Source organism: Balaenoptera musculus, chromosome X (assembly GCF_009873245.2).
Source record: "Balaenoptera musculus isolate JJ_BM4_2016_0621 chromosome X, mBalMus1.pri.v3, whole genome shotgun sequence".
Taxonomy (NCBI): domain Eukaryota; kingdom Metazoa; phylum Chordata; class Mammalia; order Artiodactyla; family Balaenopteridae; genus Balaenoptera; species Balaenoptera musculus.
Window position 1 is genome coordinate 46,659,169 of NC_045806.1, and position 22,239 is coordinate 46,681,407.

Genomic DNA, 22,239 nt, shown 5'->3' on the forward strand with positions numbered 1-22,239 from the left:
CAGCAGTTCCCCAAGCCCTGGGTCAACCATCCTGCAATTGCCCAAGCCACAGGCAGAACCCAGCTGTCCTTCTGTGTTCTTCCCATACCTGGGTAGGTGAGAGCTTCTGGGAAAATCACATTCCTACCTCTCCATGGTCCCAGGCTCACCAGTGGCCCCACACCTCACATCCTATTATATAAACCAGAGGCATGACCCAGGTCACCAACCTCTCACACTCCCTTCAGCTCTCATGCCACCCCATTCTCAGGAAATGCCTCCCCTCCCTCCTCATGAAAAAATTAAGGGCACCAGGCCATGTCCCTTGGACTGCCCACCCCACCCTTGCACAGGGTCCACACACCTATATGCCTCCTCCCTCTACTGAAAGACAAAACAATCCTTCCCTGACCCCATGCATGCCCAGCCTCCAGTACCTCCTCCACCAGCCAGACTCCTACTCTCCAACCCAGCCCATGCACCCGACTGGGTCTTCTTTAGAGTTTAAAAATGTTAGGGTTTCCCTGGTGGCGCAGTGGTTGAGAGTCTGCCTGCCAATGCAGGGGACATGGGTTTGGGCCCTGGTCTGGGAGGATCCCACATGCTGCGGAGCAACTGGGCCCGTAAGCCACAACTACTGAGCCTGCGCGTCTGGAGCCTGTGCTCCGCAATAAGAGAGGCCACGATAGTGAGAGGCCCGTGCACCGCGATGAAGAGTGGCCCCCGCTCGCCACAACTGGAGAAAGCCCTCGCACAGAGGCGAAGACCCAGCACAGCCAGAAATAAATAAATAAATAAATACATTAAAAAAAATTATGTTGGTGTCTTTTCCATCCACTAAGACAACCTCCATTCATCCCGATCCCACCCAAACTTCAAATCAGCTCCTTTCTTCCCAGTAGCATGCCAAGGTAATGAACTCGACAGCTGTAATGCTCTTCTCACCTCCGGTTTACTCCTCTGCCCACTGCAGACTGGCTTCCAGCCCCACCGCTGATCCATCTCTCACCAAAGGTAGCAACGACCAGTTGGTTGGAAAACTCAGTGGGTGTGTTTCAGTTCTCATCAGACTGCACCTCCCTGATATATTATTGCACAATTGACAATCACTTCTGGTCCTCAGAAGAATCTTTTCCCCTGAGATTCAGAGATGATGAACGCTCCTTATTCTCCTACCAGCTCTCAGGCCCATCGGCTTCAGTCTCTTTCTTCAGCTGCATTCCCCCCCCCCCCCCGTCCCTTAAACAGTGTTGCCTAATATTTGTCTGTCATGGCATGCAAAGAAAATGATTACGTTTGTGTAGCACAGTGGAGGGAAGTGGTGGGGATTTAGAGCCCTGAATAGGCTGATGGCAGCTCGTGGGGCCAGATACCCCAAGGGCTGTGGAGATCAATAGCTCCTAGACTGGGAAGCTCTACCTTAGCAACTGCCGTCCTGGATCTGTTCTTCCAACTCTATACATTTGGCCTGGGTCACCTCCCTAGCTCTCTTGGATTCAACCCCTGAATCTCCACTGTTGACCCCACAGCTCTTTCCCCAGTCCAATGCTCTTCACTCTTCCCCCTCCACAACTTCATACCCACTCACCATTGGACCTGTTCCCTTGGATGGCTGAAGCCTCCAATGTATGCTGCTCAAACAACAAATTCATTACCTTCCTCCCGTCTCACCCTTGCGTGTCTTTGTCATTTAGAGGCACCATCATGCACATGGTCACTCCAGATACAAACCTGAGTGTCACCCCTGAATCCTCCTGTGTCCCTCACTCCTCACATCCAACCAGCCACAAATTCATGCTGGTTTGATCTGCTGGATATGTCTCAGGTCCACCCCTCCTCGCCATCCCAAACTAACGAAGCCCAAATTTAGGGCTCCTTTCCCTCGGGTTTCCCTGTTTCTCCTGGGGCCCCTCCCATCCATGCATCGTTGTAGCAGCTGCACGGTCTGGTCTTTCAAAACACAAACCTCATAGCGTCATTCCCTCTCAGGGCTCCCTGGGCATGTTCAACATAAATTTTATGTTCCTTATCAAGCCCCTGCAGCACTCATGGCCTTCAATCTCACCTCTTAGCATTTCTTGGGCCTCAAATCAACACTCCAGGAACTCCAATCTACTTGTAGTTCCCTACACACCCCTGGATATTTCCAGCCTCCATTCTCTGTATCATGCAGCCTTCAGTTTACTAGACTGCCTTTGCCTTCTGAGAGCCCCCTTCCCAACTTGGTACACTTCTTTGAATTCTTTAAGACCCAGGTCAGGCTCCCTGACCTCCTCACCCCTCATGATGGCTTCCATCATACTTATGTTGTCATTGACAAAGCACTTCTCATCTTGCGTCATCCTCGTGTCTCTCTGTTTCACCTGGAGACAGTGAATAAGATCTGTGTGTGATTCACTTCAGGGTTCCTGACATCAGCCAGCAGTGGGCATACCGGATTAGGTGCCCATGGAGTGAATGTGTTGGGCTTTGAAAGGCGGGCATACTCATGGAAAATGGGAGGTGAATTGAGGGGTTCTTGGTTGGGGGATGCAGGAATCATAGCACACAGTGGATGGGGGTATCAGTCGTACTATTTAATGCCTAGTTCCGTCTGTTCTATCTGTATCTTTACTCCAGGCAATGGTGGGAGAGGTAAAGAATGAACAAGCAGACAAATGCCTCAGTTCACACGTGCGTGCGCACACACACACACACACACACACACACCCCAGAACACCAGGTTAAGGCCCTGCTGCCACCTACTGGCATGATACCCTCAGCTCCTATTCTGAGAGGGTGAATTCCTTCTATTCCCCTTACACATCAGGCCTCTGTTATACCTCTGTGCCTCTGCATATGCTATTCCCCTCTCTCTGCATGCCCTCCCCTTCATCCTATCGGTCCAGGTGGAGGCAAAGTCTATTCAGTTTTCCTATGCTAACTTAAAGGCCAACTCGTTCAGGAAGGCTCTCGTGAAACCCTCCTCAGTGGTATCCATACGTAACCCATTACAGATTTATACACAGCCCTTAGAACCTTTTATGACTGCTCTGGCTCTATGTATTGGGTTACCTCAGGATGGGACATTTCCAAAGGGAGATTACGGCTGTGTCCAACTCATTCCTGACTTCCCAGAGTCACTGAGGGCAGCACTGGGCTAGAGCAGTTTCCTGCTTGATGGAGATGAGTCCACATATGAATGAGTAAGTAAGTGCATGAGGAGAGGTGTAACCAAAGCACTATACTAGCCCAGAGCAGAGAGAGGAATTGTACGTGGGGTGGGGTCATCATGGAGGTGGCCCTGAAGCAAGGTTTTCAGGGATGAGGAGGACACTCACCAGTGGAGAAAGGAGGGAGAAGACATTCCCAGGGCGGCAGATAGTATGAGCACATAATCAGGCACAGATGACTGGCGGGTGCAGGTGATTTGGGACATTGGTGTGTGGTGTGGCATGGTGTGGGGCAGCTGGAGGATGGTTTGTGTGCTGGAGGCAGTGAGAGGTGTGGTGGGAGAAGCAGGCTGGGACCAGACATCTCAGGCTGCCATGCAATTGTTGTTGTCAAGCCAAGGGTCCCGGATCAGCCTCTACCCCTCTGGTAGAGCGTGGGACCTCTGCACGTTCTTCGTGAGTGTGTGAGCTCAGAATTTAAGGGCTCCCTGTTTAGGCAAATGGCTCAAGTGAGGCAAAAAGAATTTTTAAAACTTAGAGACATCCAGAAAGCCCAAGAGAACATGAGAGTATCAGAGCTGCAGAAAGTGGGAGAGACTAATCACTGGCCAATGGTTGCCTTTCCAAAAGGTCTGGTTAAGAGTGGGCTATGACTTGCTTCAGTTAGGAATGTATTCAACTGGATCTTGATTCAGTTTATACAGTTCCGGGTCTCCAACTCTTTGGGGGACATATGTGCTTCACCAGGTGTGAAGTCATGTGTCGCTACCCACCGTCCTGTCCGTGTTCACTAGTCCTCACTGATCCCTAGGGAGAAACAAACGCGCACCTTGTGGAGGCCAGCGCCTTGTTTCCCAGGCCTGTCTGACTCCAGAGCCCATGCTCTTTCCATTCTCCTGGCCCTCTCACCTGCACGTCTCCAACGATGTCCTCCATGACTACATCATACTGGACCACGAAGTCGGCCCTGATGCCTGAACTGGAGAAGGCAGACTGGTCTTGCAGTGTCGCGCAGACGGTAATTCGGACACTGGTCTCTGCCCTCTCAATCCTGGTGGATGGGGGCGAGTCAGCCTCACCTGCATGGGTGGGGAGGGGGTAGGTGGGATGGAGAGCTCGCCAGGCAGAAAGCCAGGTAAAGGGACATCAAAAGAGGCAATATCTGGGGAGGGTGAGAAGTAAGCCCTGCACCACCTGCTGCTCCTTTTGCCTGCAACGCCCCTCCACCTGCCCAAATGCTACATTCCTCTCCCAATCCTACAACCAGCTCCCCCTACTCTGCCTCTTCCACGAGCCCAGCCTGACAGACCCAGCCCCCACTCAGCTCCCAGGCTCTGGCAGCCTGGCCCTCACTCACAACTTCATCCTGGCTCATTTGCCATCCATCCCGGGAGCCCAGTCTCTGGAGGAGTGTCACGTCCCCAGGAGCCTGGATCTCCTCCCGGAGAGACCGTGTCGTGTGTGTTGTGGAGAGAGACAGATACACAGTCAGGGCCTCGGTCTCCTCCCATGCCCCTTACTGCTGTGGGAAACTGCAGCCCAGCAACGTTCTCTTCTAGATAGAATTTCATGTGTTTTCTTCCCCCTCTGGCTTCTTGACTCTCAGAATCACGTGTGTGAATAAGACTTTTAGCGCCTCATGAAATCACAGATGAATTTCTGATCCCAGATGTTTGCTGAGCTGGCCACAAGAGCAACTCCTCTGGAATTTCAGTCCAAGACAAATATCCATTTAGACATGTCTATGTGCTGCCTTTTATCCAGAAAATTGAAACTTGGGAATTCTGCTACCCTACCTCTTCCTGCTACAGCTGTCAGGAAGCTTAGGGGCAAACTGAGGTCCCATACTCTCTGAGGCGCCTGCTTACATACATTCTCTTGGCTTCCTTCCTTTCAGAGGTCTTTGTTCTGTTTTATCCCCACAGGATTGGCTCTCCCCTCTGTTTTAACCTTTAAGGAGAAGGGGGGAGGGAGCTGCCATTTATAGCTTAGGGTTTAAGCGTGCAGGCTCCAAGGACTCAGATGCTGCCTGCGGGTCCCTGGACAAGTTATTCACACTCTCTAAGCCTCAGGCTCCTCATCTATAGCACGGGAAGGATAATAGCTCCTCTTTTATAGAAAATGTTTGTGCGAATTCAATGAGATCATTTATGTAAAGCATTTGGAACCATACTTGGATCTTAGTAAGTGCTCGATAATGCTAATGATTACAATTATCATCAGGTCTTCATTACTCTGTACTAGTGATTTGCAGAGAGGAATTTTCTCAAATTCTCACAGTGGTCCTGGGCCATCGATTGCACGTCGCCATCGTACAGACGGGAAAAGTGAAGCAGAGCCAGTGAGTGATTTGCCTGCTGCCCCACCTTTGGAGAAGGTCAAAGCTGGGATTTGAACCCAGGTCTGTGTCTGTCTCTCTCCTGTCTGTATTCCATACTGTCTCTCTGGGTCAGCAGGGTCCGAGTAGGTAGGACATCCGAAGCTAAACAGTTTAGTGAGAGTGGCCACATGACATGGGTGATTTCTCTGTGCCTGTCCACTTGTCCCTCAGAGGAGGCATCTAGGCCGGATCAGTGGTTCTCCAATCTGACTGGACATCACGTTCACTTGCAAATGGGTTAAAAAGATAGGTTCCTGGGCCCCTCCCCAACCTACTGAAGCAGACTCCAGGAGGGTGGGGTCCAGGAATCTGTATTCTGACAGCTCACATAGCAATTCTGCTGTAGCCAGTGTGGCCTTCAAACACCTTGAGATGAAAAATCAAACACCTTGAGATGAAGTTTGAAGCAAGGCTGGCAGCCAGGATGTCTCTCTGGCCTACAGGGCCTGAGATGATGTCCTCTGGGGCAGCCTGCACTTCATACTGTCCTCCCATTGTCCTTCCATTCTCAGTGGTGATTCCAGAGGAAAGCAAGTGTGGCCTCTGCATCCCTTAGTAGAATAAATAGGAAAAGGTTACTGATCAACTCATTCAGTCACTCCCTCATTCACATTTACTGATTCATTCATGCATTTGCTCACATTACATTCACCCACTCTTTCCTTTACTCACACATTCACTCATTCCCCTTTTCTTTCACATTTACTCTGTCAGTCAGAATGCCATCAAAAAGCAGATGGCTCACTCAATGGGTAAACTGAAGATAAATTAGAGAAGACATAAGTATCCTGGAGCACAAAGTACTCTGGGTGCTCCCCGTCCACTCTCTAACGTGACGCTCACGAAGACCAGGTTGGGTGAGCTAATGCTCTTCGCATGTTACAGGCAGTAGACATGAAGCCAGAGAGGGCCAGGGACATGCCCCAGGCTACACGGGGACCCTGTGAGGGAGCCTGGGTACTTTAACCCTCATCACCTGTCTCCCAGTCAGGACTCCTTCCACCAGAGCACACTGACTGCTGACTCATATTCCATAATTAGCATGCGTGTACACAATGCCTGTATTTGTACATAAATATGTGTGCCTGTAACTGTACATTTGTGCAGATGTCCCTCACACATCATCTGTGATTAATAACATGCCTATATGCAGAAGAAGAGCGAATCACTTGCTCATCTGGGCTCCCACAAACCCAAGTGGTTCCTTTTGGTGCTACCACTATTACCCTCACTGGACTGGCCACATCTTGAGAACAGACCACCCCAGTACCCAGCACGGGCCATGAACACTGTAGTCACTAGCAGAGATTTGTGGAATGAACAAGTAAATGTCTGAGTGAGTTGAGTGAGCGTCTGTGACAGATTGGGATGCTGCATGGGGCCTGTGACAAGCCCCAAGCAGAGAATCAAAGCACAAGTCTCTAGAGTTTTGGAGCATAAGCCATACTCCTTGTCAAATAATTACCCTCCTTTTGAGAAACAGCTCCTGGCACCTGATGATTGAGTTAACAAAGTTAAATCACTGGCCCTGGTAGAGTTTGAACACCTAACCATGGGACCCCAAGTGACCACGCAAACTGAGCTGCCCATCCTAAGCTTGGTGCCATCTGATCCGCCAAGCCATAAATTTGGACAGGCAATAACAACACTCCAGGGTTTCCCTGGTGGCGCAGTGGTTGAGAATCTGCCTGCCAATGCAGGGCACACGGGTTCGAGCCCTGGTCTGGGAAGATCCCACATGCCACGGAGCAACTAAGCCCGTGTGCCACAACTACTGAGCCTGCGCGTCTGGAGACTGTTCTCTGCAACAACAGAGGCCGTGATAGTGAGAGGCCCGCGCACCGCGATGAAGAGTGGCCCCCGCTCGCCGCAACTAGAGAAAGCCCTCGCACAGAAACGAAGACCCAACACAGCAAAAATAAATAAATAAATAAATTTATAAAGTTCCTACCAAAATTCTAAAAAAATAAATAAATAAAATAACAACATTCCATCACCAAAGAGTAGCGGTATAAATAAAGTCAGTCTGGAGCAGGTCCGGAAAGCAAAAGCGAGTTATAGGAGGCACAAAGTCCCATAGTCCCTACTCGTGCCACATTGCTTGCTCTCCTTCAGCTCACTTCTAGGCCCTTGTGGTGAGTTCCCAATAACCAGCTCACTGAAGAAGAAAAAACCCAGGAGCATGGTTTGCAGATGATGCTGTATGATAAGTAGGAACTAACTGGAAGTTAACAGCCCCACTTAGATGTGACCCTGATGGGAAGTAAGGAAGGGAAATTCTCCTAGGAGGCAAAACTCGGAGCTGTGCGTCTGGTTGATCTCTTAATTCAGAAAGTGACCTGGCCGGGGCACTGATCAATGCCAATTAACAGTCTTGTCAGATGGTCAGACACTGGGAAGGAACAAGATTGGAGAACTGAGCAATAACAACAAGGCAGCAAAATACTTAGAGAGCACTTATTACGTGTAAGGCACAGTCTAATTGCTTTGCGTACGTATATATGAGGAGTAAGTGAACGGATCTCTCGGAATGGGCTGAGTGTGAGAATATTTGTGTCTCGTGTGAATGCTTACAAAAGGGATCATGATGACCCAGCCTCTGGAAATCTGTCAACCTCTTTCTCTAGACATTCCAGTGCTTGTTAGATGAGCCAGTGAACAAAACTGCCATTGTAGAAGGGATGGATGTTATGCAGGGATTTGACATGGATTTACCATCACATGGGTTGACTTGGCTACCAACACTGTTGAGTGCCCAATTTCTCAACAGCAGAAACCCCAATATGTCACCATTTCCTGGGGAGACCAACAAGTCCTTGGGGATGGAGGGATTGGACCTCTTCCATCAGGGAGTGGGCATCAATTTATCCTTATGGAAATAATCACATATTCTGGAATGGATTTGCCTTCCCTGGTGCTTTTACCAGCACCACCATCCTTGGATTTTCTAATTACTTTATACACTTTGTACATCATTGAGATATCCCATACAATTTTTTTTTCTGGTCGAGGAACACATTTCACAGTGAAAGAGGTAAGACAAATGGTCTAACGACGATGGGTGATCACCCATAAGCAACCGCCTTTGCAGAAGGGTGGGATGGCCTATGGAAGATTTAGTTCTGGTGACAGTTAGGAAACAACACTTTGTGAGGTCTGGGGGCTATCCTGCAGAATTCAGTGTGTTCTGTGAATCAACAACCAATATATGATGCTCTTTCTCCCATAAACAGAATACATAGGTCTAGAAATCAAAGGGTGGAAATGGGAATGGCACCTCTCATCACTTCACTTAGTGAAACAATTGCAAAAATTTGATTCACAGGAAGTTGAGACTTCCACCTGGCCATTTGGAGTTCCTCATGACATTGAACCAATAGGCAAAGAAAAGGGTGTTTACTATGTGGCTGGGATGAGTGGTCCCAACTATCAAGGGGAAATAGGGAATCTCTCTGCTACACAATGGGGTAGGGAAGAGCATGTCTGGAACTCAGGAGATTCATTGCATGATCCTAGCACTGCCATGTTCAGTGGCAAAAGGTCAATGCATATTACAGCCAGCCAATACAGGTAGGACCCCCAAGAGCTCAGATTCCACACAGTCATTGTGGAGGCAACCTCTAGGGTCTCAGGAGCATAACACACAACTTGCAGTTCAGGATTGCTGGACCCACTGGAGCAGGGCTTAATCTACCTTCTATATATGAATATATGAGTCCCAGGAAATCCCCTAGTACCTTCATCCACATCATACACAGTGATGATCCAAAGATTATCCAAATGATACAATACCCATACACTCACAGGACATGGTGGTTCAATGTACAATCTAGTTCATAGCTTGTAGCATATCTAGAATGGGTTGCGAGGTAGGTAGAAAAGGAAAGGACATCACCCAAAAATTCCTAGACTGGAGGCTGGAGATAGTAGGTAATAAGATTTGGGGTGATCTCCTTTTGAAGGGATGAATGGCAATTATACATGGATTAATAGTATTATGTTGAACCAAAGCATTTTTGAAAGTGTAAGTTTGGAGAAAAATATTGTTATCCATTTTGTTTTCACAAATGGTTGGTCTCTAGTAGATATTTGTTTTCTTTTCCTCCCTCCCTCCCTTCCTTTCTTTTCTTCCTCTCATTCCCCCTCCCCCTCTCTCTCTCTTCTTCCCCACAGCCCACTCAGCATTCATTCTACCTTGTTTTATTGAGTCCAGGTGAAATGTTGCTGTAGGGTTTCTATTCTCAATGCAGGGGTAAAGGGCAGATAGGATGGTGGGTAATCACCCCCCAAGGGAGTGAAAATTGGTTTTTGTGGGGGACAAAAATCACAAAAAACTTTCACAAAAATTACAATAGTTTGTGGCCCTCTAAAGCTCAGCCCTACCTGAGGAATCTTACTCTTTAATATTTAATTTCTGTTACTGGATTTTCTTGGGTTTCACATGAGAAACAATGAGGAAAATACACAAAATGTATGCAAGATCAACACTACAGAACCATGGCAAATAGATGGCTATGATTGGAAGACTTTCAATCTATTGCTCATTCTTGCAGAAGTGACCTGCTTGTGCCTGTTGGCTGCCATTGACTGCCTTTATGTTTGATCCTCAGTGGCTCTGTGTGTTGTTTGGGCTTTGAGAATTAAAGAAAAATGGCTTTTACTTAATTCTACAAAAGTTATTCAATCTATCACTAATTATGTCAAGTACTGAAAAGAAAAATGTTGATGACACCTGAATGAATATCCAGCAGCTAGTTAAGTTTTCTCATATCCAGCAACACTTAAAAGTTAATTACACTAAAAATAATTTTTAAGAAATTAATTTAAAACTTCATTTGTTTTACTTCTGCTGAAAAAATAAGTTTTGAATAGTATTTTAAAATTTTGATTACACTGCTAATATCATCAGTTATATAAATTGCTAATTTACATATGTACTCTGATATCTTACAGTGTAAATAGGTTACATTTAAAGTTGCTCAGCAAATAAAGTTAAATGTTCATAGCTTTTACAAATTGTTAAACTTTTAAACATTTTATTTAGTCATTATAAACCCTGTATTGAATAAAATATCTTCTTATGTATAAAGTGCAAATGTACATACTTATTAAATAGATATACAGTTTATCTGTGGTATTCAAATTTCATGGGGGGTAGCAATTAGGACAAAAATGTCTAAATAGGCTTCTTGGGGAGTGATAATAAAAAATAGATAAGCTGCTCTAGGGGCTTTTCCCACTCCTAGCCAAATGGAGGATATATGATATATTCTAGAATTATTTGGAATTAATGATATACTGTGGGAGTTCTTTCATTGTCGTAGTGGCCTCCAAGCTGATAAAGGTGACAAAAAACATGAACCAGGGTCTATCCCCATTTCCCCTGGCACGCCCTCTTCCTAGTTCTGGCCACTCCCCACTTGCCTGGAACTGGACTTGATTTCTTCCTCCCTGCCTCACATGCCTTCAGTCCTTACACTTGGGTAGTGAGAAAAAGTCCATCACTTGTCCTGTCAAGGTCTAAGCTTTGTAGGAAAGGAGAAGAGGTAGGGAGCCCTGCAAACCTAGTGGTCTGCAGAGGGAAGGTAAGTGGGAAGGTCAGAGTTCTTCATGACTGATTCACCCTTATCTCTATCAAGCACTTTGAACTAAATTTTTATTAGAATCATAGTCCCCAAGTTCCTTGTCACCCCTCACCATCACCGCCCCCCCAGCCCATTCCATTTTCAGATGGACATCACCTGGAAGTCTGAGAGGGCCCTGGACGTGGTACCCACCCACTAGAGAGTCCTTCCTAGGTCTAAGCTGCCTCTGGCCTTGTCTACCTCTCCCAGGTACTATCCACTCCGAGGGGACCATGGCCTATGGAATTAATCGAAGAACCTTTGCCTCCAGTGAAGAACACCTCGGCAGCAAAAGCAGGTCTCAATTCATGACCACAGGCAAGGAACTAACTTGCTCCAGGTGCAGCTTTTTCTTTTTTAGATCTTGTTCCCTAAGCAGCAAACCTTGTTCCTTTACTGCTTACAGAGTCTACAGGAGGGGAAAGGCAGCTGTTACTAGAGCCTCATTGTCTGCAAGACTCTGTCCCAGATAAGGAGTCTGGTAATGTGGCAATTAGATGATGAGAGCTTCCTGGAAAGAAAGGTCCAGGGAAATACTCCCCAAAACAGGGCAAAGGTGGATCTCTGATTGCCTGCGGGCCGCATGCCTTAGTGGGCACTGGAGCTGGGAGGACATCTTCAACTACACGAGGGGACTTTGGCACTTGCCTCACAGTGCTCTTCCCTACCCCAACTCCTGCCTCCATCCTGGGTGATTTCACTGTCCAAATGGATAACCCAACCAATACCCCATCTTCCCAGGCCATTGACCCCTCATGTCTAGGAACCATCACCTTCTCTCCCGTTTAACCACCTACTCCTTGGACCTTCCCATCACCCAGAGTTCTCTCTGCTGTCTTCTTAAATATAATCATCCCATTGTCTGACCATCTGACTAGTGCCCCAGTTTATCCTTCCAGTTCTCTCAACATTCCTTCCCAGACACCTAGAACATGGCACGTAGCAGGCACTTAGTATATTCACTTAATGTTCTGCCTTGTTCATAGACTTCAGAGACTCCTGTCCACAAACCCCTGCACTGTCTCCCAGTCTGTCACACAATCTCATCTTCCTCACCAAGCCTGCCTGGGTCCCATGGTCCATCTCTTCCACCATTCTGTGAACCTACTATGTGTCAGACACTGTGGATACAGTAACGAAGATTCAGACTCACACTCACTGCCCTTGGTCTTGTCCTTATTCCACAACCAAACAACAGAACGAAAACCTTGGAATAAACTAACACTCATCTTGATTCCTACAAGATTACTGAGCACCTTGCCACGGGGAAGGGGTCTCCCAAAAACCATGGGCTCCATGCTCTACTGGGGCCTCCCCACTGCCTAACATCCTTCCACAGTCCCCTCTCCAAGTCCTTTCTGTACAGTCCCTTCCCACAGGTCCTCCCCACCCACCTCCTCAGGGACTGGGCTGCATGAGTCAGCCTTCAACATCTCCCTGTCTTTTGGCTCCTGCCTGCCCAAGTCTCTCTCTTTTCCCAAGAAAATCCCTACTTGTTCCTGTATCTCCCTTTAGCTACCTCCCTCTCCCTCCTTCTTGTCTCACCCAAATTTCTCAAAAGGAGAATCTATACTTGTTCAATCTCCTCTATTTTTCTGCTCCAGACTTGCCCACCTCAGGGCTCTTCTTCGAAGTGTGCCCTCTATGCCTACAATCCCCATGACTCCTCACACCACTGCAATCCTGCCTGCTCTATAGGCTAGAGATGGGGCCCAACCTATCCCAGAGAAACATGCTAATTTTGCTCTACTGAATTTGACAATGTCACCTAAAGCTAAGCACAGATTGAGGTGGAAACTTTCCCAATTCATTTTAAAATGTGATACCAAAATGTGACAGCCCACCAAAAAAAGCAATAAACTCAGAAATGGCAAATAGATTTAATGTAGAATGTCAATTTCGATTGATTGATAGTGGCTGCCTAGAGTGCTGTGTTGAGTAGGTTTCTGAGGATGCACCCTGGCTCGAAGAGAAAGACTGCTGGGATTAGGAATATCTGAAAACACAAGTAAAAGAAAATCAAAGAGTCAATTGATATCCACCAAAAAAGAAGGAATAAAATGCCAAAAGTAGTGTTTTCTCACACTCTCCATGTGGTCCTCCAACCTTGGCCTTCCTATAACCACCCAGCTCCTCATCCCATTCCCATGAGGCCCGGCTGCCCCCAAGTCTAAATAGATACCTGAAATCTCACTTGTAGGAGAAACCACAGGCACCAGAGCTGCCACTGGTGCTGGCACCAGCTCCACCAAGGCCCGCGAACAGCCCAAACGTGAGAGTGGCTGTCAGGCTGGTGCTAGCACCAAAGCTGCCACTGGCACTGGCACCAGCGCTGGCACCACCACTCTCCTGGGCTTTGGCTTTAGCTTCAGCTCCCGTCTGGATCCGGGCTTTGGCCCAGGGTCCAATATCAGCTTCGTCCCAGTTGCAGGGCCCAGCAGCATTCTCAGAGCCGAGCCCAATGCCCATCCGAGCTCTAATCTCAGCCCTTGCCTTGGCTTCAGCTGCAGCCTCAGCTGCAGCCTTCATATCTGCTTCCATTGCCTCTCGGTACTGAGCTGCCCATTCCTTGGGATCCTTCTTCTGTACCTGAAACAGGAATAACAACCATCTGAAGGATCAGAATCTGAGCATTGAGCGCCTACAGGATGCAAATTATAGTAATACAATAAATACTACTAGTAATTATACACCTAATATTCCATCCCTGCTCTGACACTTACTATCTCTGCGACCTTGGACATAACACCTGATAACCTCTCTGAGCCTGAGTTTTCTCATCTGCAGTAAGGCAATGACATGTCAGTTGTAAGGATTAAACTATTCAGATAAAGTGTTTGCACATTAATACAGGCTTCAGAATGTTCATGCGTGAGCTGCAGGCTGCTCTGCACACAGCCTACCCCAAACAGTGGCACCCCATGCTCTTGGTATGCCAAGCTTGGACAGCTCTCCAATTACCTTACAGGCAAACTTGAGGACTTTCATCTTGCTGGTCTCATAGTAAGAGCGCAGGCCCCAGAAGAACTCATACTCAGGCGGATTACTATTAGGGACTCTGGCATAGTCCAGGTACCTTGAAAAGAGAGGTTCAAAGCCTTTATGTCTGTAAGACCACTCATGGCCCACTCATGCATTTAGGTGGCAAACTCCCCCACTAAATACTGCAGCTTTTCTTCCAATATTCAGCCCTATCTCACTGGTCCTGCCCAGCAGCCATGTGGAGGTGCAGGGGGCACGTGTAGGGTATTTGTTCATAGGAAGGCCACGAGTTTTGTGCCCCTTGTCACAATAACCCAGGTTCCTGTTGGGTGTGTTGTAAACAGAGGAGCCATTTCTTCAGGCCCCCTGCTCTGAGCACACCCCACCATGGGGCTCGTCCGTGGCCTGGCTGAACCCTGGGACAGTCCACCCTAGAAAATGACTGTACGGGAAGAAACAGTCAGCCAAGAGCAGTGGACTCCATACATACTCTCGACCATTTGTGTGTGAGCCCACAGGTGTGTGCTGGTACACCTGTATGAGTGCCCACATGTTCTCCAAGGACCAAGAACAGGGTGGGCCCTGGCCAGAAAAGTCAGGAGGTCTGGGCTTCAGGTCCAAATGGATCCTTTACCAGCCGGGGCCATGCTCAGACTTCCACTCTCCGAGCCCTAGGCTCCTCAACTGATACAGGGGATGAGGTGACAGCAGCTATTCTGCAGGGTAGTTATGAAAATGAAATGAGATGTACTAGTCAAGACCCCAGCACAGTACCTGGCTGCTTAAAGCTACCATTCTATGGCATTTCTTTATGGAGATTAATTTCTATGAAGCCCTAGCTAGCATAGTAAAAAAGAACCAAGGTACTGGGGCCAGGATCTAAATACAACTCTTCCGTTTGCTACCTGTATAATAACCCTGAGCAAATTACTTCACTTCTCTGAGCTTTAGTTTCCTCACGCGTACAATACTGGTGATGACAATCCCTCCCTTGAAGAATTGTTCCAAAGGCATATGTGAGAGTACAAGTAGGTCAGGAAATGTGTGCTTCTGTTCTCTGCCACTACCTCAGGAATAAACTACCACCTGCATACGCACACGCACGTGCACCACAGCTTTATCACTCAGTTCTAAGACAGGCAAAATGCATGGAACACAGGAACACTAGACAGACACTTACTTCTGCTTCACAAACTCATCAGTAATGAGCTTCTTCACATCCCCAAAAAGCGAATGATGTATCCTGACAGCAGAAAATGATAAAATACATACATACATACATAATTGCATACATAGATAAATATAATCGGGGCTGTTGCACTTCCCAGATGTGGGCAGAGACATTTCCAACATGGAAAAGAGGCTTCCAACATAAGATGGAAGCTCCACAGAAGCCCAAGAGTCAGTGAGACAGACAGCAGAGTTCAGGACCATTTCCCCATCCACCCAGGTCAGAACCCTGGACCCTCTACCCAGTCCAGCAACCCCGCCCACTCCACCAGACCACCAGGCTGATGCAATCCTGGGACCATCTTCTCTTGCCAAAGGACAACACAGACAGCAAGCACTGACAGAGCCCAATCATACCCAGGGCGCAGCCCCAACTTGCGCAGCACCTCCCAGATGACAGCTGCAAGGGGAGGCAAAAGGAAACAGGGATAGAAAATGAACATGTGGAATTCCGACCATGATCCCCCATTCAGCTGCCAGCCCAGCCACTCACCCTCACTGGACCTATTTCCGTTCATGAAGATGATGCTAAGAAGCACCATGAGGAGACCCAGCTTTGGTGAGTCCTTGGTCCTAGGGGAATAATGGGACAGAGAGAAGGTTTACATCCAGCAGCCATCTGCAAAAAAAAACACACCAGCCAGCCTACTAGGCTAGCTTCTCCCAGATTCTTCAGATATGAGAGAATTCTGCCCAGTCTGTGCTTCAAGCTCTATGTGACCCTGGGCAAGGCACTTAGACCCTCCTATTCATAAAATGGGAAAATCACATTCTCCTCTCCCCAGGTTGCTGAGAGGATAGAATTGTACTTGTACTTGTCAACCCAGTACAACCCGGACACCCAGCCAATGTGAGTCCCTTCTTTCTCTTCCAGACCCCTCAGCTCCAATAGAATTCTAGGCACGGCCCCACTGATGTTCCTGCCCTTCAACCCTCATAATTCACCCATACCAGGAAGCCCTCCCTTGAGAACCACTCTACCAAGGTCAATAGGAAGAGACAAGCAACAACAGGGAAGCTTCTGGAGATACAGAAAACTTGACAGTAGGAATGACCTGCCTCAGGCTTCTACATCCTCCAGTCAATCATAATCAGGTATCACTATTGTGTGCAGGGCTCCAACTACGTGCAGGAGCTAGAATAGGGGTTTTTAGGCTCTGTCTTTCCTGACTTCCTAAGGGGATGTGGGGAGAGGACAGGGATGGAGTAGTACCATGGGCAAAAGCAGAAGCCTCCCTCCCACCCCAGCCCTTTCCCAGCTTACGTTCCTAGTATGCCTGCATCAGTGGGCTCTAAGGTGCTGAGAAGAATGTACAAGTGGTCATTCTTATCAATTTCCTTTAATTGGATCCCAAATACCTGCGGATGGGGAAAACAGCTTGTGAGATCACAAAATTCAGCTTCCTGGGCATCCCACAGCTCCCCCTGTGCCTAGGTGTGTGTGTGTGTGTGTGTGTGTGTGTGTGTGTGTGTGTGTGTGTGAGAGAGAGAGAGAGAAACATCAGTGAGATAATGCACTTAAAGCACTTAGTTTAGTGGCCAGCACAAGGCAAACAGGCAACAAATGCATTACTTTTAATCAACATCATCTTTGTGATTAGTGGGAATCTAGGCAGCCAGAGAGTGGGGAATGAAAGGGAGAGATGAGCATCTGAAGTACATTATAGGACATGTCCAGCAGTGGACAGAAGTCAGGACTAAGCTGGGTGGCTTGGGTCCTAGCTGTGATTTTACCACTGACTTGCTATGTGACCTCAAGCTAGCCTATGCCCCTTGCTAGGCCACTGTCTGCCCATCCTCACAGTGATGGGGCTGGATTAGTCTCTGTGGTACCCCCCAGAAGAGACATGTACACCTTTGTTTGATTCAAGGCTACCCCATTGCACCCATCCCCCAGGTCCGCCCCTTTACCTTCTCCAAGGAATAGCCTGCTCGTTCAATGATTTCAGGGTACACATCAGTGTATTCTTTGATGATGTCCTTCAGCATGTCTGCAAGGGGAGAGTGTTGCGAGCACCTGGGCAGAATTGAAGCCGGGTGGCCCCCATACCCAAACTAAAGACCCTTTACCAACCCTGCTGTGGGTGGCACAAACAGGTTCTGAGCTAATGAACAGAGGTACTACTACTGCCAAATTAGAACTTTAGGAGGACATAAGTGGGAGCAGGAGAGCAAGAAATGCCCTCAGCACATGGGGGAGAGGGCAATGGAGAACAGAGCTGGGGGAAAGGAGGGTTAGTAGAACTCTACCTGAGCGTTTGATGGGAATCTTCGTCTGGTCTTTAACCAACAGGTACTTCACCAAATCATTGGCCTGGGAGAGGAGGAAAAGATGGAACGATCAAAACATGCTTGCAGAAGACTTGAGAGGATGGCAGAGAAGAGGGCAGGCAAAGCAGTGAATAACGCTGAGTGGAGAGGACAGGTTTCTTACCCTCCCTTGCAAAAGGGCTACATCCCGAGGTGGTGGTGTTTCAGGTTCTTGGGATGACTGGAGCTTGGCGGCTCTGCGGCGAGCCTTGCCCCTACGGGCCTTAGGTGACCTCAGAGAAAGCAAAGCTCTCCGGGCCCAAGCAGCCAACCGAGTCCTTGATGCCCTGCGGGCCCAAAAGGCTATGGGGCCCCTTGAAGCCCTGCGAGCCATTGAGGCCATTAGGGCCTTTGAGATCCTTCGGCCGCCCGTGGTTCCAGAAGCCTGACTCTGATCACTGCTGCCATCCTCTTCCCCATTCAGATGCTTCACCTGCATCAATGGAGAGCAAGCACAACATTGCCAGATGGTGCAGATGGTCCTTTTTCCTCATCTTCTCTCTTCCTGAAGTCCCCTCTAATCCCATCCTTGTAGTAACAGCCTGAGTCTTGGATTTGTCTTTCACTGTTTTCCAAGCAGGAGTTTCACCTTCCCACCAGGCCAGGAGCAACCCAAGGGTGGGGCCTGAGGCTTCTCCTCCTCCTGTGTGCACCACTGGCTCTGCTTATACCACCCTGGACACGTCACTCCACCTCTCTGGGACTCAGCTTCCTTCTCTACAAAACTAGATTACTTTCAGGATTTAATGAGATAACCTGTGTGAATGTGCCTAGCTTAAGGCCTGACATATGGTAGCTAATATGTAAATATAAACTGCATTTCGTTCAGATTGCAGCTGTTCGTATTCCTGTCTCACGTGCCCACCAGTCTGTGAGCTTTCTGAAAACAGGAATTATATCACATTTCTCTTAGTGTCCCGCCACAGCCTTGATGAGCAGAGGGAACTTTCTAAAGGTTTACAGAACCATGAACCAACTGAGAGAAATAGAAAGACAAGGGTCTTACCTTTCGGGCTTTCTTGGCCTTGACCTTGGGCCGAGTATCCTGATTCTCCTGAGCCTGTGCAGCTGCACCCTCAGGCTCAGGTTCATCTGCCAGAGCCTGAGAGGCAGCAGCCTCAGTCTCCAGGGTCTTTGTATTGACCTTCGTATCAGCCCCACAGCTGACCTTTTTGGTCTCAGTAGCAGGCATTGTCACAGCCTGAGGGTCAGTATTCTGCATCTTGGTTTCAGCTGCCGGATTCTTCGTTTCAGCTGCCAGAACCTGGGTATCAGTCAGCTTAGTGGTAGCTGAGGCCTGAGTGGCAGATACCTCCTGAGCCTCTGTGGCCTTTGAGACCTCTGTGGTCTTTGAAACTCCTGCAGCACTTGAGACCTTCATGGCCTTTGAGACCTCTGGTGCCTTTGAGGCCTTCGGTGTCTCTGAGACCTCCAAGTTCTGGGTCACTGTCAATAGGGTCTGCATCTTCAAGCCACGGTCCTCTTCTGAAGCTTCAGCCTGCAAGAGGAAACAGGGAAGCTCACAGACCTTCTCCCCACCCCCAACTAGGCAAATGGCCCCAAAATTCCAGGGCCTCACTTCTCTGACCTATACTAACTCCTACTTGCAGTGTGCTCTGACCACCTCAGCCCAACAAGGTCTCCCTTTCCTCTGAGCAGAAGAGGGGCGGGCCTACCCTCCCTCTCGCCTGCCTTCCTTCCTCCCTCCTTCCTTCCCTCCTCCCTCCCTCTACTTGGGGGAGGGAGTCGGCAACGAAGCAGGGAGGTAGATGGAGAAGGGCTGGGGAGGGGAGGTGCCAAGAGATTTGGGGCAGCAACAGGGGCTGGAGAGCAAAAGCAGCTAGGGAGAGGGCAGAAGGAGGGCTTACCTGGAAGTGGGTTGGACCCGTACCACTCTCGCTTGTGTCAGACATGTCTCAAGTTGGCCTGGCAAGAGCTGAGCCTGAAGAAGAGAAGGCCTGGGTCAAGAGGCGAGCTCACTTAACGTCCTCTCTCCCGCTCTGCCTGGAGGCTGATACCCACCTTCCCTAGGGTCCCAATCCCAAACCTTCCCCCCACCCCCCAAGGACTCCGTTCTCAAATTCAGTAATCCAGAGCGCCTAGATCTCAGTTCTCTGCAGCCGTACCCTCCCCTACTCCAGGAAGATGTGCCAGCGCGGCAGCTCTGAGGACCCCGCCCCTTTTCCCAGTGCACACCCCCCCCCAGCCGCAAGTCGACAGTGCGCATGCGCATCCGTTGCAGGGCCCATCTCAGCCCCGCCCGCTTTCCCAGCAGAAGCTCTTTCTTTGATGTCCACCGTGCACATGCGCATTCGGCAGCTGGCTCGTCTCCAAGCTGGCCCTTCACTACACGCCCCTTTCCAGAGATCCATAGTGCGCATGCGTAATAGAGACTCAGTCCAGTACCTTTTTCCAACACGCCCCTCTCCAAGTTCGTAGTACCATTCGGTCCCGCCCCCTCCCCAACAAGCCTCCCTCTCAAATTGTTGCAGCGTCTGGTGGTCCAGGCCCCTCCCCTACCGACATCCAGCCCAAGTCCACAGCACCGTCCGGTCCCGCCCTTTTTCATTATACGCCCCTCTCCAAACAGGGGCCAAGCGCATCTTGGTTCCGCCCCTTCCCTAATACACCCCCCTCCTCAAATCAGTATTGAGCTAGTGATTCCATCTTGGGCCCAGCCAAACAGGGTCCTGTGCCCTCCCTTCCCGGCCGGATGGATCCGGTACGATCCGGTCCTTAGAGCAGGATTTCTCCAGATCCCAGAGGGTGGGGCCAACCCCTCTCGGGCTCGGATCCAGAGCTGGGCCTCGCTGCTCACCTCGTCTTTCTACTACTCCTGAGTGCGTCCACTCCCTCTAAGCCCCTCATAAACTCAGAGACTGCCCTCCCCCCTCCAGGCCGGAAGTGGTCCCGCCCCTTTCCGCCTCCCTAGGGGGCCTCCGTCCCAGCCAGTCTGCCCTTCCCCCCGCCCGCTCCTCATTCCTTATCCCCCACTCCGTACCACTCCGTATTCCCTCTGCCTTGCTCCCTGCTCCCTATTTCTCCATCGCTGTTCCTGTTTACCCCACAGAATTCCTTATTCCCATTCCTTACATCCTCCTTCATGCTACCATTGCACCCCCTCCCCCAGTATTCCTTAACCCTTCTCTACATCCCCTGTTTTCTTCTCTGAATTTCCACTTCCCCTCAGTATTCCCCTTCCCCCTCATATTCTCCATCCACTACTCAACACGCCCGGTTCCCAGTTTTTCTCCCCCTCTTCCTCAACTAGCCTCTGCTCTCCAGTCCATACAGCCCCCTACTCTCTCGGTCGTCTTCGTTGCCTACATCCCACTACGAGTAACCTCTCCCCTAGCTTCAGTGGTGCAGTAAAAATTGCCCACCTGCCTGGCTCTAGGTTCGAGTGGACTGGAACCACTGTCTGGAAACCCCGATCTCAACGTCCCTCACCTTGTCCTCTAGCGAGTCCGGAATTCGTCTGCCCTCTCTCAGTCCCTCTCGAAGTCTCAGCCTCCTGGACTAGAGCTGCAGCCAGCCCAGCCCAGCCCAGCCCAGCCCCTTTCCGCAGCCCCCTGCCACCCCCCTTCTCCTTCCTCGGGGGTGGGGCAATGGGGCCCCGCTCGGGGCTGTCTGACGCCGAAGCCCGTGTTTATGCCACTGTACCAGGCTCGGTCTGAAGCCATTCCAAACCAAAACCACCGCCTCAAAGCGATTCATTCATTGAATATATTTATTTTTATGTATATATATATTTTTGCTTATTGCAAAAGTAACGTGTTGTAGTTGTGAAATTTCAAATTATGCAGAAATATGTAACATACCAATGAAAGGCCACCCTTATCTCATGCCCCAGAAACAACCACTATTAACGTTTTGATATACATTCTTCCAGATTTGTTTCTATTTATATACTAATTATTTGGGTTTTCTCCCCGCAAATGGTACACTATAACTACTGTTCTGTGACCAGGGTTTGGTGGTTTTTTTTCCAAGTTATGTATTCTAAACAGCTTTCCATAGTGCACATTTTTCTTAACTGCTCCATAATCTTTTCTCTGTAAATGTCCTATAATGTATTTAACCAGTCCAAGATACATAGACATTTAGATTGTTTCCATTTTTTATTTACTATTACAAGCAGTGCTGACTCCATTTTGATACAAAACTTGTCAACTTTAAAAAGATACACAGAATAACATTTCCACCAGCAATGTCTCTTGCACGTTTATGTGTTGCATATACTACAAATATTTTTCATGTTATTTAGGATAATATTTGCTATACAAAAAGGTTTAATTATTATGTAGTGAAATGTATCAGGTTTTCCTTTACCATGACTAGATTCTGCTTCATGCTTAGAGATGCTTTCCACACTCCTATGTTATAATAATCACTGCTTTTATTCCAAGCAGTTTTATGGCTTAATTATTTACATTTAAATGTTTGATCACTCCAACATTTATTTTGTATAAGGATTAATTATTTTCCAAAAATATAGCCTCATCCCTACACCATGTGCAAATTAATCCATCTTTTCCCCCACTGATTTGAAATGGCACCTTTACCACGTAATAAATTCACA

The 22,239-nt window shown here is 48.7% G+C and overlaps 2 protein-coding genes and 1 non-coding gene across 7 annotated transcripts in view; all 3 read right to left on the bottom strand.

Annotated features, from left to right (window-relative positions):
- ITIH6 (inter-alpha-trypsin inhibitor heavy chain family member 6) overlaps positions 1-5,425 on the bottom strand; it is a 32,501-nt gene extending 27,076 nt beyond the window's left edge. Inside the window, 2 exon segments of the mRNA XM_036839276.1 lie at positions 4,041-4,210; positions 5,410-5,425. Coding sequence (XP_036695171.1) covers positions 4,041-4,210; positions 5,410-5,425 — 186 coding nt within the window.
- Positions 5,426-12,996: 7,571 nt separating this feature from the next.
- On the bottom strand, positions 12,997-21,214 carry MAGED2 (MAGE family member D2). Of its 5 annotated transcripts, none has more exons than XM_036840668.1 (13): positions 21,108-21,214; positions 19,526-19,599; positions 18,664-19,155; positions 17,782-18,090; positions 17,598-17,661; positions 17,259-17,338; positions 16,612-16,706; positions 15,841-15,920; positions 15,705-15,747; positions 15,298-15,360; positions 14,097-14,211; positions 13,318-13,724; positions 12,997-13,131 (listed from the first exon to the last, which is right to left on the bottom strand). In XM_036840668.1, the coding sequence occupies exons 2-12, from the start codon at positions 19,568-19,570 to the stop codon at positions 13,326-13,328; spliced, it is 1,785 nt and encodes a 594-aa protein (XP_036696563.1). In that variant the 5' UTR covers positions 19,571-19,599; positions 21,108-21,214; the 3' UTR covers positions 12,997-13,131; positions 13,318-13,325. The 5 variants fall into 5 exon arrangements, with proteins under 5 accessions (XP_036696563.1, XP_036696568.1, XP_036696567.1 ...); XM_036840673.1 differs by lacking the exon at positions 21,108-21,214 and adding an exon at positions 21,041-21,063; XM_036840672.1 differs by lacking the exon at positions 21,108-21,214 and adding an exon at positions 20,476-20,549.
- Positions 14,373-14,501, bottom strand: LOC118889342. The gene has a single exon (XR_005018481.1). It is a non-coding gene; the product is annotated as a small nucleolar RNA SNORA11 (small nucleolar RNA).
- Positions 21,215-22,239: the final 1,025 nt, after the last annotated feature.

Excerpts from the sequence above, each read along its gene's own strand:
- MAGED2 (XM_036840668.1), bottom strand. The coding sequence starts at position 19,570 with ATGTCTGACACAAGCGAGAGTGGTACGGGTCCAACCCACTTCCAG. Across the intron at positions 16,707-17,258 it reads CAGGCTATTCCTTGGAGAAG|GTATTTGGGATCCAATTAAA; the intron begins GTAAAGGGGCGG and ends CCCCATCCGCAG. Across the intron at positions 15,748-15,840 it reads CGGAAATAGGTCCAGTGAGG|CTGTCATCTGGGAGGTGCTG; the intron begins GTGAGTGGCTGG and ends CTCCCCTTGCAG.